Source organism: Cervus canadensis, chromosome 7 (assembly GCF_019320065.1).
Source record: "Cervus canadensis isolate Bull #8, Minnesota chromosome 7, ASM1932006v1, whole genome shotgun sequence".
Classification (NCBI taxonomy): Eukaryota; Metazoa; Chordata; class Mammalia; order Artiodactyla; family Cervidae; genus Cervus; species Cervus canadensis.
The window spans coordinates 34,261,892-34,279,976 of NC_057392.1; the positions used below are offsets into that span (position 1 = coordinate 34,261,892).

The window sequence follows — 18,085 nt, forward strand, 5'->3', positions numbered from 1 at the left end:
CCCAAAACATACCAGATCCTCCTTGGCAACCTCTCGTTTTACTTAAAGTCCTGATTTTTCTTCCAAACTCTTACCATTCTTGTATGGAGCAGAGGCAGAAAAAGTCAAACCCAAAGGAAAGAGAGTTGTTTTCCTTCTCTAAAGCCTAGAGCAAGCTTTCTGAAATTGGGTAATATATTTGTTGCTGTTGTTTAGTCACTAAGCCATGTCTGACTCTGCAACTCGTGAATGGTAGCCCACCAGGCTCCTCTTGTCCGTGGAATTTGGAGTGGGTTGCCATTTCCTTCTTCAGTAGCTCTATCTGTCCCAGAGATCGAACCTGGGTCTCCTGCATTGGCAGGTGGAGTCTTTACCACTGAGTCCCCAGGGAAACCCCTGATAATAAATATCCCTCCTTTAAAATATCACAGATCTCAAGAGTTGGCCGTTTTCTACTTTACTATAAATGCATACAAACATAAAGTATAAGCTTCTTGCTTATAGCTTTTATATGAAAACAGAACACTTAAAGAATAAAGCTATAAATTAACCAGTAAATTTTCAATTCAAATAGTTTAGTGAGAAGGTGCTATTTTGCTCAGATGAACTCAACGATAAGCTCCCTAACAGATCTGTGGAATTTCTGTCCTCACTTGTTGTTTTACTTGCTTCATGCGCCATCCTGTCTCTGCCAAGATAGCTGAAACCTGCTGACAATGCTGGTAATACATTTAATCCTGCTGCGATTTATCAATCCATGTCCCCAGCAATCCCATACGGATGTGGTGTGGGTCGAGCTGCCAACTCCCATTGCCCACAATGCCCTGGAAAGATTTTAAAAACGTCAGCTTTATGTGTTCCCTGAAACTTTGAAAGAGTGCACCAATAAAATCGCCTAGGCTTGGCACTTTTTTGACAAGTACTTTTTTCCCCACAGTGTTCTTTGTTTCATCTCATCCTGTCCTTGATTCACTCGATCATTTGTATTTTAACCATCTAGGTTTTCATATTTATTTGCATAGGAATTTATGAATCATTCTCATAATTCTTTTCATTATCTTTTTAAAAAATAGATTAATGAGCAGTTTCTAAGTAATTTTTACTTTATTAAAGTTTATTATGAAAAAAAAAGATATGACACTTCACAAAAAAAATAAATAAATAAAGTTTATTATGCCCTGCTTTTCTAAAGTTTAATTTGTTGTTTTTCCATCTTATCTACTTCAAATGAATTTATTTTCTTTCTTGCTTAATGAACATGTTTATAACTAGTAGAAAAATTCCCTGGAGTAAGTAGACTCTAGCCCAAAGACTTTAAAATATAAAATTGTCATTATTTTTCTAATTCTGTTTTGAGTCAAGAGCAGTGTCATTGAGGATTTTATTCATACTTTTGTTAATTTCTAGTTTTTATACACCTGGTTGGAAGGTGAGATCTATACTCTTCCTGTTATTTGCCTATTTTATTGAATTTTTTATTGTTGTTTGACTCATCCTTTGTGTAAAAACCTTTTTGAGAAAGTTGATACTGGTTTTATATTTTATGCCAATTTGAAAGTTTCTTATCGTTTTGATTTGCATTTCTCTGATAATGAGTGATGTTGAGCATCTTTTCATGTGTTTGTTAGCCATCTGTATGTCTTCTTTGGAGAAATGTCTATTTAGTTCTTTGGCCCATTTTTTGATTGAGTCATTTATTTTTCTGGAATTGAGCTGTAGCAATACAAATCAAAACCACAATGAGGGTACCATTACACGCCAGTCAGGATGGTTGCTATCCAAAAGTCTACAAGCAATAAATGCTGGAGAGGGTGTGGAGAAAAGGGAACCCTCTTACACTGTTGGTGGGAATGCAAACTAGTACAGCCGCTATGGAGAACAGTGTGGAGATTTCTTAAAAAACTGGAAATAGAACTGCCATATGACCCAGCAATCCCACTTCTGGGCATACACACTGAGGAAACCAGATCTGAAAGAGACACGTGCACCCCAATGTTCATCGCAGCACTGTTTATAACAGCCAGGACACGGAAGCAACCTAGATGTCCATCAGCAGATGAATGGATAAGGAAGCTGTGGTACATATACACTATGGAATATTACTCAGCCATTAAAAAGAGTTCATTTGAATCAGTTCTAATGATATGGATGAAACTGGAGCCCATTATACAGAGTGAAGTAAGCCAGAAAGATAAAGACCAACACAGTATACTAACGCATATATATGGAATTTAGAAAGATGGTAACAGTAACTCTATATGCAAAACAGAAAAAGAGACACAGATGTACAGAACAGACTTCTGGACTCTATGGGAGAAGGCGAGGGTGGGATGTTTAGAGAGAACAGCGTCGAAACATGTATATTATCAAGGGTGAAACAGAGCACCAGCCCAGGTTGGATGCATGAGACAAGTGCTCGGGCCTGGTGCACTGGGAAGACCCAGAGGGATCGGGTGGAGAGGGAGGTGGGAGGGGGGATCGGGTGGGGAATACATGTAAATCCATGGTTGATTTATGTCAAAGTATGGCAAAACCCACTACAATATTGTAATTAGCCTCCAACTAATAAAAATAAATGGAAAATAAAAGAATAAAAACTAAAAAAAAAGAAATTGAAGTATAGTGTCTGTACAATGTTCTATGTTACAGGTGTACAGTACAGTGATTCACAGTTTTTAAAGGTTATGCTCCATTTATAGTCATTATAAAATATTGGCTATATTCCCTGTGCTGTGTGATATATCCTTGTAGCTTGTTTATTTTATACAGACTACAAAAGTAGTTTGTACATTTTCATCCCTTACCCTGATTGTGCCCCTCCCCACTTCCTCTCCCCACTGCTCTCTATTAGTTTGTTGTTTCTATGTGTGACTCTGTTTTGTTATATTCATTAACTTGTTTTATTTTTAAAATTCCACATATAAATGATATCATACAGTAAAAAAAAAAAGTTTCTTGTTATATTTTAGATATACTCAACTTACACTTCTAGTCTGTTTCATTGCTAGTATTTACTTTTATATTTTTAAAAAGCAAACTTCGAACTTTACATTTATAAAAATGTTTCAACCTCAAAACATGGTCGTTGACTCCTTTCATTGAAAAATGTGGAACTTAGGTTATTGCATTTCCTTCCAACTCCCAATTTTTCTTAATAAGCCCTGAGAATTTTATCCAGATCCACCATAGTGTATTTCATCTATTCTAGGACTCATATGTTTTCATATTACAATCTTTGAAGTTAGTGTGTGTTAAGCAATGACATGTTAATATAGCTGCTGCCTCCTGGCAGTAAGGATGAAGTTGTTTTTGCTTGCACAAGCTGGCATTTGGCATGGGCATACAACTTCTTGATATTTCAGTCAACAAACCACTTAAAGACCATTTGAGGAGAGAATAAGAGTCCTGGTTGTTGTCTGAACACCTTTTGTGATACCTCCTGGTAAGATCAAGAGCATATCAGCATCAAATTTTACAGAATGAGTGTCAATATCTTGGAAGAAGATTCTGGAGACAGCAAAGAAACTCTCTTAAAATGCGTTAGCATCATCACATCTCTCAATGGTGCAGGGAACTATCTGCCTGGAAAACCTCAGACATCTACAACTCTGAGCATCAAGAAGTGATTCAAGAGATTCAGACTGGAAGATGTTTTAGCAGTAGTTTATTTAACTTGTAGTTTCCTTTTTTATGCAATCAGAAAATGCTACATGAGAAATACAAAGTATTTAAGACTCTTTAAACAAGATAAAAAAGGAAAATTTTAAATGACTGGAAAGTAATATATTAAACTAAAAGTGTTTCTTAGCATGACACAAAGTGGTAGTGCCTCTTAGACTTGAGCTGTCACGGATATGATGAAATTCGGAAGTTCTTTTTAAATGTTTTATTATGTACCTTTCCTTTCAAGAATTAATAGTTTGCCTTCTAGTTTATAACTCCAATTATCATAGCTAATTAAACTTTATTTGTTCATGATATAACTTGCACATTCATAGCTTTTAAATGCCAATTCATCCCAATAGCTGGGAGCTGTCTTAAAATAGATTTTTCTCTTCTGAGAGTGTCTTTGATACACTCCCTGAGGTTTTTTATTTCTTCATTTTTTAGTGTTTAATAACTACTTAACTAACTGCAATTTTTTTCTAGTCATATTACTACTCAAAGAGGTTTTGCATTTTTATTACTTTCTATAACTATTTAGTATAAATGATGGCTTACCTGAAAAATCATTCTTGTCACCTTTTTTTATTAGAAATCTTTTTTTTAATCATTTAGTATTGCTGAGAAGTTGTTTCCCTGCTATATTATATATGTATGTATATAGTCTTCCCAGCTGGCTCAGTGATTAAAAAAAAATCTGCCTGTCAATTCAGGAGACGTGGGTTTGATCCCTGGATTGGGAAGATTTATGTGATAAATGCAAAGTCTTTAAGATTCTGGAGAAGTCTTAAAGAGGATCCCCTGGAGAAGGAAATGGCAACCCACTCCAGTATTCTTGCCTGGAAAATCCCATGGACAGAAAATCTGTGGGCTACAGTCTATGAGTTGCAAAGAGTTGGATACGACTAAGCATACACACATGGTCATACTGTTTGTTTCCAAACAACATTTGAGTGTCATTGCCCTGCTACAAAGATTTCCCATGTTCGTGTATTTGAAAGGACTCACCAGATTCCAGAGAGCACACTCACGTAAGACTTTGTGTAAGGCAAAGATACAGGTGCAGCAAGGAGAGTGTAGACATTGGGATTTCAAGAGATAACCCATGCCTAAACTCCCAGCGTCCTTATTACACCAAGATGGCACTGTCTCCAGCTGGAGCTACCATGATTTATGGAAGGGATCCTGACTTCAGGAGAGCTCAAAGTAGAACTTCCCAGAATTTTTATGCCTCTCTAGTCATGCAATCAGGTTTGCATAATCTATTAGGCCAGTTGGAAACCCATCATTAAAGAAATTAACCCTGGGGATTCCCAGGGTAGATTCAAACTTAAAACAGCATCGTAAATCTCACTGCCCTTAACTTGGCCAAGAGTCAAAAAAAAAAAGACACCATAATGTCCCCAGAGATAAAAGAGAGTTTTTCTAGTCTAGCTGTAAACTAACTCCATCTTCCATATCTACACCCGTATCTCCAAAGCTCCTTTTTCCAATTAGGAAGTTAGAGGAAAGGCAGGACATAGCATGTCACTTATCTTTGGCCTCTCAGCCACAGCTGATTCTTGCCTAGGCCATAGACCACAAGGTATTTCTTGCGTTTCCTAGTGCTCAGTTTCCCTAAGGTGGGGATGGTAAGTAGGCACACATCACTCCAATTTCATGCTTTAAGATCAAAGCTATTCCCTAGTTCCAGTCTTGAAGAAGTTTTCTTCTAATATAAATTGCCGGGGTCCAGCCTCGGCAGGATCCAGGGGATACCCTCAGGATGAACGGCGTCAGCGAGAGAAGACACGTGAGACCAGCCTTGATAGGGTTAAGTCTGTGTTTTACTTTTTGACAACAGTTTTTATACCCTCACTCAGAACGTTTCCAAGGTACAAGATGCTTACTCATGCTTACACAGGATTAGTATTACATCAGTTTGTTTTTTTAGGAAGAGCAGGATGTTTTCTGCTTTCTAATTCTATAATAAATCTTAGCACATTATCTTCTGGCCTTGGGGCCCATTAACATTTTATGCAGGTCAGGTGAATGTAAACCTATTTTCCATTTCTGTGGTGACCTTAACTGAAAGGTAGCAGTCTCATAGGGCAACAGTACAGAGTAGAAGTATATCCTTGTTAATACAAAAATTAATCCTTCTGCAGAAGTTGTCAGTTGAGTTTATCTATGAAGTTTACCCCACACTGACTCTGTGACTTTGGTGAGGCAGCCCCTGCCTAGCACTCCTGGCTAATAATTAACAACTGTTTCATTGTTACCACACTAGGGCTAAGCTCTTATTTTTCTAGATCTATAACTATATTAACAATGGTTTCTATAACACAACCTTAGCACATTAAGAGCAAAAACACAGCAAGCAAATGTTAACCCAATAACCACCTTTAGAATAATTTTTCTTATGTTTTCTAATAGGACTTCTTCACCCCCTAAAACGGCTCTATGTCTATTAGGGCCTTTATATGATCAGGTTCTTTATGCTGTTTTATGATTAGGGTATTATGAGCAGTCATGTATATTAGTACCAAGGGCATAAATGCATTTGCCAAACAAACTAAAATACCAGTAAAGGAGTTTAAATTAAAACTCCTTTCACCCTGGATAATCTCATAAAATACCACCACCCGGGAAACTTATTGATTAAAGTTCTAAATTGATTCTTATTTGGGAAGAGATCGGGGAAGGCCTTCTGCCTGTGTCACAGAAATTAGGGAGTAATCTATTGAAGCAAGCATCAGAAAGACAGATATCATCTTTAAGGTGAGCGCCGGGGGCAGCTTTTCGGAATCCCTGAAAACCTGATCCGCCCTGTCTGTTAGCTTTTCTCCCTCATGACCTTGTCATGGGTAGGATCTTGTGTGTTGGCTCCCGGCAATAAATTCATACTTATTGTTCATTTTGGTTTATTTCAGGGATGGGGTAGTGTTTATGAATGAATTAATATTAGTGCCACCATCTTTCCATGGACAGCCAGACAACTTCTTAAGTCTGGGAGAGGTAAGAAGTTCCCAGAAGTATAAGTGCCTGCACTGTGAGTATCCAAAAGCCATTGACCATGGTGACAATGAAGTCAATCATGTGGAACCTGGCAGGAAGAGCAATGGAATAATTATAGCCTCCAAAAGATTGAAGAACTAACTGAAGAAGTGTCATCACTTTTCTCTCCCTGGTCCTTTCCTCACACCTCTCCCCCCATCATTGACTCTATACTTCTATATACTGTCTTATGATTGACTGTGTACATAGATGTTCTCTACTAATCTGTACTGAGAGATGTCCTTCAGTTCTGTATTCCTGGTTTCTAGCAGAATACATAGAAAACACCGTAAATATAATAAATGCTAGATTCATCATGTAACTTGAGCATAACCTCGAAATAGTATCTCGGATTAAGAGCTGGAATGTCTAGATGGTTATTTTTATACATCAAGGCTTTCAGCTATTCTTGATCAAGTCTTGTCAAATTTGGGTATATTTTTGCCTCTGCCTACTTAGGTGGTGCTAGTAGTAAAGAATCCACCTGCCAGAACAGGAGATGAAAGAAACATAGGTTTGATCCCTGAATCTGAAAGATCCCCTGGAGTAGGAAATGGTAACCTACTCCAGTATTCTTGCCTGAAAAATTCTATGGACAGAGCAGCTTTGAGGGCTACAGTCCATGGGGTCACAAAGAGTTGGACACAACTGAGTGACTGAGCACACTGCCTACCTTGTTCTAATATGGCTGTCTGAAGAGTGCTCACAGCAAGAAGCAAGCCAAAGCTAGAAAAGAGGACTAAAGAAAGCAAACAGAATAACAGTGAAATCTGCAGGATGAATTTACTCTTTCTCCAACATTTTTAGGAAGAAAAGTGAGGCTTGCTTACAGAGAATAGCAGTCTTTCAGAAATGGCTTGCCAAGCTTTTCCCTACTGCCTATCTCCAACGAACTTCCCCGGTGTTGTAGATGTCCTTGGAAAGGGTGGAACTTAGCCTGTCAGTTACACCTAATCAGTTGTAGCCATCTGTTCATGAAAGCCAGAATGGTTCATGAGAGAAGGGGGAAGGAGAAAAGGGCCAGGAGAGAGGAAAGGAATGCTTATGGTGGAGGAGAAAAGCCAAAGAAAATTTTGCCCAAAGTCAGTTTTGAACGTTTAAAATCACCCCACCACTTCACAAGCAGCCTCCTTGGCATATGTATTAACCCATGGATTGAGGATGGAGGACCATTCTTTTGCTTTCTAGAAGGAAGCATTAATAGTTAAGAACTCTGGAGTCTATCCAAGGGCTGCCTAGTTTTCCAAGCTTCAGGTGATGCACGTGGTCCTCAAATTGGGAAATTTGTGTTGAAGAACAAGCATATGCCTGTTGAAGGGACTCCTTAAATGTTCAGGAAGCTCACAGTCCTTGCCAGCCCAAATTCCTTGGAAGCTCAAGCCTGAAGGCATTGATGAGGATGCCTGTGTGTTAGAGGTGACAACCCCTTTGAATCTTGGCCACAGCAGTGCACTGTGCTGGGAAGAATGCAGTGAAGTTGCTTAATACCTTCCCCATTCCCATAACAACTTAGAACTGGATTCTGAATTATGAAGTCTGGGTTCTCTGAGAATTTAACATTGATTGAATGATAGGAAATCTCTGAACTTTGCATTCTATTACCTAAAAGCCTATCTTACTTGGAGATGAGAAACTAAGTCCGAGGGAAAGTAACAGGTCAGGGCAAAGACCAGTAGTTGTCCCAAGTCCAATGGCCTTTTTGAAGCACCTATCGAATTCTGTTAAAACTGGCCCTTTGCCTCTCATCACTTTTAATGTAAGTGCCTGACAGCTTTTTTTGATTGTAATGTAAATGCTTAACATTAAATTTTTGATCATCAAGGCATCCATTTTCAAAGAATTCATCTCGAATAAGCATGTTGCCAGTTACACAACTACCTAAAGATCCAGCAACCCCATGATGTTCCCCTATTGGAGACTCCTGGGTCATCTACATAACTGACCCCCACTCCTATGTTTTAAATTCACCATTAAAGAGTAACTCACAAACCTCACCTCAACCCCAATACAGGCAGAACCCCAGGTCTTTGCTCTCCCTCCAGCTTTGCTGTGTATATATCCTCCAGGACCTGTGAGTAATAAAGCTATTTTTCTTACAAAGTTACCTTATGGTTGATGAAATAAAATTCACAATTTATGGCAAGATGAGAAAAATTTCAACATAAAATCTTTCTTTGTCTATTTGGGCCTCCTCACCCCACCCCACCTCCTGTAGGGTGTACTGTGCGTGTGTCTGGATTAATCAGGCCTCCCTAGAAGATAACCTTCCTTCTTAACACCATCAGGGGCTACTATGACCCATGACCTGCTACTCGCTCTGTACGTGTTGATCTGTAAGCTGTCAAATGACACAAAACCATCTGTCTCAAGAACTCACATATCCCTACTTTGATCTCTGATGGGTGGAACAGACCTCAGAGCTTTCTGAAAGACCATCTCCCAGATTATAATCCTCAGGTTGCTCAAAGAGAAACTTCTGTTTCTTTCTTAGATAACTATTGATTAGCTTTTCGTTAACACAGCTGTTGCTGAGGTGTGTTTTGTGATCATGATACAAACCACAAAGGTCAGTTCACAACATTGGCTCCTATTGGAAAATGTCTCTCGGGGCGGCCTCAGATATGCAGGCCCAGGTGAGTGCCCCGGGCATTTCTAGCTGATAGCATCACTATCAACAGGCTGAGACCAGAAGAAACACCACCCCAACTTTGATTCTTGAATTCTTAGTAGCTAGTAATGAGAGGGTAACAGGCAGGAAAGCCAGGGGTCTCCAAATGGAGGAAATAGCCTGCACATGTCAGACATTTTTATATCTCTTAAGTGGCAGGAGGAAACAAACTAGCGATATTTTTTTCCTTCTCTATACAAATTTAAAAGGAGGTTTCTCTTAAAATGCTGTGTTGTCATGACACCTGGTTTTACCTGAAGCTAACTATTCTCAAACCTTGAGTTAACCAATACATTTTTCTTATGAAAATGTTTGTCTTAAGCTATGTTAATGTACTATGCATTTATCCCAGACTCTGTCTTCAAGTTGGTTCTGCCAAATGGCTCAGAACCTACTTGACAAACCCGTATGTTATACTCAGATATTGTTCCCCTAATCTATGTAAACAAAACTATTTGTTTGGTAATCTGTCCTTCTACAAGATTCAAGTCAATCGTTTTATGGCCTGAGATGAATTATCTAGTGCCATTCTGAGTTTTAAGACATTCCTTTCTTTTCATTAACAGACTGCTAGTGACTATATAACATCCAGCTGAAGACTAGCAGGGGGGTACTCTTTCTGCCCCCTTCTGATGCCTATGTCAGAAGCTTTCTCTATCTCCTTTATATTTTAATAAAACTTTGTTACACAAAAGCTCTGAGTGATCCAGCCTCATCTCTGGCCCCGGATTGAATTCGTCTCCTCCGGAGGCCAAGAATCCCAGCGTCTTATTGTTCAGCAACAACCTCTCAGTAACATATACAAAACTAAGGGGGAAATCTCACACTGGGAGCTTTGCTCCAACCCTGAGAGGACTGAAGAAAGGAGTTAGCATTTTACCTGGGTTGGAAGTTAAGAGTATGCACTGACCACACCCTCTATCTGCACACCCCAAACCACAGAGCAGCCACAGAGCAGAAAGGGTTCCTCAGTAGGCAAAAGGGAATTAGTGATGGCACAGATATGGACAGAGGTTCTTTTCAAGAGGCTTCTCTTTTTTTGGAATCTCCATACACAGCTAAGTACTGAGATTACCCATCAGGGTTGGCCAAGGCCATCGTTCACCCTGGCCCTGAGCTATTTTTATGCTCAAGGTTTCAGGATTTGAGAAGGTGTGCGCTTCATTATCAACTGTAATCTAGAGGATGAGACCAGCGGGCTCCACCGACTCTGCTGTGTCTGGGCCACCAGCCTCTGTGGCAGGGGATGAATCTCTCTGCTGAATTAATATTCACCTTAGAGCCCAGGGCTTCCCTTGTGACTCAGACAGTAAAGAATCTGCCTCCAATGTGAGAGAAATGGGTTCAACCCCTGGATTGGGAAGATCCCCTGCAGAAGGGCATGGCTACCCACTTCAGTATTCTTGCCTGAAGAATTCCACGCACAGAAGAGCCTGGCAGTCTGCAGGCCATGGGATCACAAAGAGTCAGACACGACTGGGTGACTAATCCTTTCATTTCACTTTTAGAACCCTGGTACTTCTCTGATGAAAAACAGTTCTTGGAATTTCATGGAAGGGAATTATGGCAACTTGGGTGAGGCAGTGTTCTTTTCAGTCTTTCAGATTTCCCTAACTCAGTTGGGTGCTTTTCTTTAGAAATATCATAATTCCATAGTCTTTCTCAAAAATTAGAATTTATTTGTATTTTACCTTTTTTGTTGTTGCTGTTTGGGGAAGGAAATGTTTTTATAAAACAACAACGACAACAACAATACTCAGACTTCCAACTACCAGATCTATAGCCCTAGAAAACAGATTCAGGTTACCTTATTCTTCAGTCCTCCCATTTGCTAAGATTTACTCTGCTTTTTTCCAGATTCTAGGATTTGAGGACATTTACTAATAGCATCTTCCTCCGAATGTGTCCCTTTGTTGAGCTGTGGCTTCTTTATTCTACAGTCCCCTAAATGATTACCCATGACTTCTCCACCCACTCATCAAAGCGAAGAACCATTTCATTGCATTGCTAAAGACCATCTCAGTGCCAGTGAAACCAGAAGAATGCTTGAAAAAGTAACCTCATGTTATGAAAAAGTGTTCTCTTTCTTTGGGTGCAGGAGCTAGAACCTTAACAAAATTATTCTATAAGAAAATGTTTATTATTCCTATCTAATTAGTTTCCTTGGGAGATGAAACTCCTTCATTATTGTATTTCCTGAAATTGAGACAATTTGGGCTCCTTACTTAGATATTGCCCCTGTGTAATTTCAGAGGCAATAATAAAGAAATCCATGGCAATTTTAAGCTGTGCTTCACCCTGCCAACAATTTAAGAGCAATGCACATCAGCCTGGTTCTTGCACCTGCCCTCCTCAAGCAGCTGGTATAGACTGTTCTAGCAAAGAAGAGGAAAGATCCCCACCATGGGAGGAGGGGTGAACTGGAAGCATAATTTATACAATAAGTAAAGTATGCTCTGAAGTCACTTGTACTTTCTGAACTTTAGTTACCTATAAAACAGGTAAGAATGAATGGTCTTTATGGAGAATAAGGGGCAAAACAAGTAATCCTTCAAGTTCATTTGAGGTAGAAATTCCACTTTTACTGTGATTGTAAGAAAGTTCAGATGAAGTAAAAGACAAATTTGTGCAAATAGGCACAAATAAGTTAAATGCTAGTAGCATTCACATGTGACTTCAATGCAGTTATTAATATCTGGGCTCATTAGAGCCAATAACCAATAATGAAGATTATTTGGAAAATCAATTTTAATAACAGTGACAAAAAAAAATAAGCATCCCCATTACTGACAGAGGCTGGCACTGTCAGGATGCTAAAATACAGGAACTCTGACTGCCTGCCTTCGGGCAAGCTCATACATATTACTTGGTCATTGTTTGCTGGTAAAAAGTAAAATAATATAGAAGGAAGGAGGGGAAAGAGGGAGGGAAGAAGGGAGAATATTTAGTTTATATGCCATATGTGAAAATAAATGCTCTATTTCAAAGACAAGGATTATATTTTGCACTCCAGTTATAATTTTATCCACTGTAATTTAGGAACACTTTCCTTTGAAGAAAAAAGGAATGCTTGGAAATAATCTCCTTTGTAATTTTATTTTACAAGGTGCCAGTGTGTAATGGGCCTATTAGCAAACATGCCCAGGAAGTCAAGTGTGAAGAGTCAAGGTTTCCCTTGCTGGGAATTCCATGGTACCTGATGGAACTCTGAAAGTGTCACCTTTAGCTGCACAGCCAGTTCTGGAGGTGATTGAGGGTATTCTTTCCCCTGACACTAAAGATAAGAGAAACAGGGCAGGTAGTAGCTATGGTAACAAAGTGGAGTTTGGTACTTGCCCTGGCTTTAGAAGTCAATATCACTGGACTCCTCTGGTATCAAGCTTCAGGAAAGAAACTCACAGTATAAAGCAAAGCCATCTTAATCATTTTTAGACTGACATTTCAAAAAGGGTTAAGATGCTATCTACTCTGTCTGTTCCATCTGTTCAGATGTTTATTTGAAAACATCTGTGCTGTGATCTTTAACAATCCTAGTTTTCACTTACCAATTAATACTTTTTAAAAAGTAATTCTTTTGAACATCTTTATGATTTAAGGTCTCTTGACAACTTATGAGTAGGCAAAATATTGCTATTTATTTAATCTTGGAAGAACACTGAAAGAAAAAGGTAGGGAGTGCAGGCAGTGTGGAAGAACTCTCCTTTATGTAGCTGGCCACATGTGACTTTAACAGTTGCAGGGGAAACTGGCTGGGGCTAAGGTTACATATTTCTGTTCAGTAAGGATATCCATGGTGGTAACTCTCATGATGACGGTAGTCATCCTGGTAACCATCCTGGTATCCTTGATGGTAACTATGGTAACCATAGCCTGCATACTCATCTTCTGGGCAGCGCATCCCCAGTGACTGCTGAATGGCCATTTCCTGTCTCCGGAGTTGCATCGAATCAATTAAATCGTATACAATCACCATGGACCACATTGGGGAAGGATACCAGGATTTCACATTTCCATCTTTTCCAACTAGAAGCATGGAGAAATACTCTGGGCTCACTTGAAAGTAGTTGCGTATGTCTTTCACCAGATGGGCTGGTATGTCTTCTCGCTCCACAACAGAGCTCCCTAGAATAGGATTAGAAAAGTTGTTAGTGGATTAAAGAGGCAATACTCAGGAAAGCATCAAGTGAGAAGAAATCACTGTGAGAACAGAGAAAGGACCCAAGGGTTTGTTCTCTACAGTTCAAAAATCCAATTTAGGAACTTTGCTGGTCTTTCTACTAGCAATGAAATGTTCCTGCTGTTCTACATCATGGATCACGTTTTGAGTCACATGTCTCCTTACAGGAGTGTTATAAAATATAAAACTAGTTCCTTTATTTAATCCTGGCAAGAGCAACTGCCACATCAAGATCAACTCTGACATCCCTTGTTCACTGATATGGCAGGAAATATTCCATTTCTCGTGCTTATAATACTACCACAAGAATTAAATGAGATAACATAGGTGAAAATGCTTTGTAAGCCAATAAAGGCCCACGCAGACAAAAAAGAATTACATGTTTCTATTAAATGAATATCTTTGCTGTCAATTGTGAATGGTTTTTTAATAAAAACAACATGAGTGCTTATGCTCCCCTTCCCATTCTTCTACACACATTCTATGTATACATAAATTCTCACATCCATACACACACGCACACACACACACACATGCATGGGGCACACACCAGGAGGGAGGATTTAGTGACCTTTCTTCAACTGAGGGTAAATCCACTGCTTACATATGAATTAATATAACCCCACTGAACTTATCAGTAGAATATACTCTTTTAAAGTAACAAAACTTTACCATTAATCGGGAACAGTTCTAAAACGCCCCCTACTTCCTCTCCAACACCTAAAAGCTTCAGAACCGTTATGTGGCGCAGACCTGAGAGAAAAAAATAAGTCACAGAATCTGTAGTAAGTCTTTTGCTTCCAAAGACTGAATATCTGACAATTAAAATCTCTAAGTTTAAAAAGAATACAAAACATAACCTGATTAGGTAAAATAAGTCATTTAAAATTTTTTTCCATAAAAATGCATTTAAACATTTATAAAATCTTGAAAAGAGACTAATTGCAGATTTTAGGATTAACAGCAAAGTCAAATGTGGTTTAGTTTTGTTTTTGCGGATTGACAAAGAATTTGCTCTTAAACTGTGATTCTCACTCTATTAAATAACAAAACAAAAATGAAGCCATTGGAACTTTAAAATATCTAAGATGATCTAAGCTGATCAGTGTTCTGGAAAAAAGTCACGGCTGATGTTATAACAGCTTACATGGATAATTTAATTTTCCTCTCAAAGAAAAGACCACAGAGCGAGCCAATGTGATTGTTGAAGAAATTGTTCTGGCTTCCTCAAATGAAAGTTTGTCTGCTCAGTGGGCGGGGTTTTATCACTTTTTTAGAAGACTCAAAGGGGTAGCACTGAGGGAGGCACAGCTTGCTTCCCACCCATCCTCAGCTAAAGTTTCAGGAAAGGAAAGAAGGTCACGCCTTGGTAGCTTGCTGGAATTCTTTTGAAGATGAAGCCCTTATGAAAAGATTCAGGAGAAAGAACATAGGAAGGCAAGGGGGCTATGGAGTCATCCTATTTAGATTTCATGGTGTTGGACAAAATCCGAGCCTAGTCACAGTAGTAATTTGGAACTATTAATAATAAATATGAATGTTGACAGTGTTGATTGTCCAGGAGAGAAAACTAAAAGCCACCACGAACGGCTCTTTTAAAGAAGAACTGAAATCCAGGCAAAATGTTATTCCAAAAAAATTTTATGGGATTTACTCTTCTCCCAGAGAAGTGAAGCATTTCTGTTTTGCATGTTAAGTCATGTTTTCAAAAGGGATGATCATGAATTTAATTATCCCTTTAAAACATGACTTGTTCACATTTCCTATCTACTACAAAAGAGTCTGACTTAGACTCTGTGTAGCAATTCAAAATGAAACATCACCTAATAGCTGCTGCAAAGATGTCTTTAGAAAATTAGCAAGCCATGATCTTATTTATATATTCATATCATTGAGGGTCATTAACTGCCCTAAGAACTTCCATCTTACCCACCACTGTTGGTGGCTATTAAGAATTTAAATTATGCCTAAAAATACTGGCACTATCAAATCTTCCTTACATGTATTGATATACATTTTTAAAGCATTAATCTTGATAATAAGAGTATAAATAAACATTTACAAATCTTCTAATTATTCTTACTGTTATAAGCTTGTTTTCTGCCTTTTTTTTGAGTTATTATTTTACATCTTAAAACTGAAATATATTTATTATTTGTAGGTACCTGGTCATAGCAAGGACCCAGACTCTGTTAATGTTTTACAAAACCTATATGACCACCCTTCCCTTTTATAAATCAAACACAGTTTTATAACTAATAAATGATTCTTCTTCTTCATAGAAATATCAAAATAATGTGGATTCATCTATGTTCCAATTATGAAGTTTTAAATCTGTGGCCACTAGCTGCTTTCCACCCCTCCACTGACTCTCAAAAATTCTTCCTCTGCAGAGGTGTATCTTAAATAAAATTTTTGTAGTGATTCCAACTTTTGAAATTACCACTATCTCTCTGGTTCAACATTTAACTTACTAATAATGTTCTATGTATTATGCATTTCCTTTCTATATGTACATATTCAGAATAGTATTAGCCCTTTCTGACCACTAGGATAATAATGTTTGGTAAAGAAGGCATACATTAGTTTTCAAAACACTGAGCAATTCACTGCAAATAATGATAGTAATAATAAACAGTATTTCTCTTTGACCTACTTATCTTAAAGCATAAGGCACTGTTTAACAAATTTTGCTGTCTTCCCGGTGCTTAGTTAGAGATCAAAATCCTTTCAAAGGGACTGGTAATATAGTACAGTGGGGTTTAATTCATTCATTAATTCTCAAAGCCATTGCTGTCTTACAAAAAATACTTAAATCTATGGAAAAGTACTCAGTGTTGATACCTAATTATTACCTAAGTAATTGATGATATCTGAGTTTTATTATCTTGAGACAAATTTTTAAAAAACAAACAAGAAGACACATAATACAGATCACTGTAAGTAAAGCAGCAGGTATTTTCAAACATTTCAATAAAAAACCTGAGAGGGCAGAATACTAAAAAAAGAAAAAAGAAAAACAGACCCCAGTTGACTAAGATTCCAGTCTGAAAGCAACTTTATCCTCAATATAACTGAGTAAGTGTCTGGGAATCTACAGTCTGGGCTGGGGAATATTTGGATGACCTAAGCTTCTGTGTTCCATTTTAGACCAGGAAGAGGGTGGTATGGGAAAGCAGTGATGACGAGGCTTCCCACTCACCAAAATTGCATGCCTGACCACTGAGGGCAGAGAGCTGCTGTGAATAGGCCCAGTCTTCATCATTAGGGGCCGAGATCACCAGCAACCGCCTCCTCCAACGGAATCTGGAAAAGAAGTAGAAGACCACAATTACTGCTTCAAACAATAGAGGCCAGTGTGAAAAAGCAGAGTAACATCGACTGTCACTGTTTTCCTGTGCCTGGAATAAAAAACAGTAACTTTGGAAATATTTCTTAGCTCCTCAAAGCCTAACATTAAACTGTATTACCACATTTCTTGCACTTTTTCCTTTATAAAGTCATGGTCTGCCGAGTGTAGCATTTGCATGATGTGTCAGGCATGAATGTGGTCACCATGCCTGATGAGGTCACTTAGGGAGAGAAGAAATTCTGATTTGATGAAAAATAGCTGAAATTGTTTGTCAAATTATAGCAACAGAAATAAAGGAATTAGAAAATAACTGAAGAAAACTCAAGTTCTGGTCGAATTCCCCCGGGTTTGGCAGGGGGGGTGGTGGTGGTGCTGAATATGGACAGGAAATAGTACAGAAAAAAAAAGAACTGAATTTTAAGTAGATGGCAGTGACAGTAAGAAGGAAAATAGAAAAGTGTCTTAAAGGATCAAGCAAGGTTCCTGGAAAAATAAAGCTCTATGTACATTCCTCCGTAGCCAATGGTTTTTCCTGAGGCAAATGTTGTTTGAAGATGTACCCTATCATCATAGTAAGAACCATCATTTATAGAGTACCCCTAAGAAGTAGAATGGAGCTAAACCTACAGTCATAGGATTTTAGAATATATAGTAAACTTCTTCCTGTTCATATAGTTCCAACACGATTGGGCAGTGGAAAGAGATTTTGTCTTGTAGCTGAGAAACCTGATCTATATTTTCTCACTGCTACATTTTTTGGGTTCCTTGAGCATGTCACTCTATTCATCTAAGTCATAGCTTTTCCTTAGCTTTAGAATCAAAAAGAGCATTACCTCAAAGAGGTGTTATAAGAATTATACTCTAGGGACTTCCCTGGTGGTCCTATGGCTAAGACTCCATACCCCCAATGCAAGGGGCCTGGGTTTGATCCCTGGTCAGGGAACTAGATCCTACATGCCACAACTAAGAGTTCACATGCCGTAACTATACATTCAGAGTACTGCAACTAAGACCCAGGCAGTCAAATGAGTAGATAGTATTTTTTTAAGAATTAAACTCGAAAATCCATCAATGTAAGTTATCCATGTGTTGGCATAGATATTGACAGTGTCTTAGTCTGCAGGCTTTAGATTTAGAACTTTGTCTGACAGATGGATAATGTCCATTGTCCATTAACAGATCTTGGACATTATCATGATGCCATATGATA

At 38.4% G+C, this 18,085-nt stretch overlaps 1 protein-coding gene across 1 annotated transcript in view; it reads right to left on the reverse strand.

Moving 5' to 3' along the window:
• Positions 1–12,958: 12,958 nt before the first annotated feature.
• The window catches only part of CCDC80 (coiled-coil domain containing 80), a 32,954-nt gene continuing 27,827 nt past the window's right edge, over positions 12,959–18,085 (reverse strand). The window contains exons 6-8 of the mRNA XM_043474829.1: positions 16,726–16,829; positions 14,196–14,276; positions 12,959–13,468 (exon numbers count right to left, since the gene is read on the reverse strand). Of these exons, the coding sequence (XP_043330764.1) occupies positions 13,122–13,468; positions 14,196–14,276; positions 16,726–16,829 (532 nt within the window). The 3' untranslated portion in view covers positions 12,959–13,121. The remainder of the gene's footprint in view (positions 13,469–14,195; positions 14,277–16,725; positions 16,830–18,085) is intronic.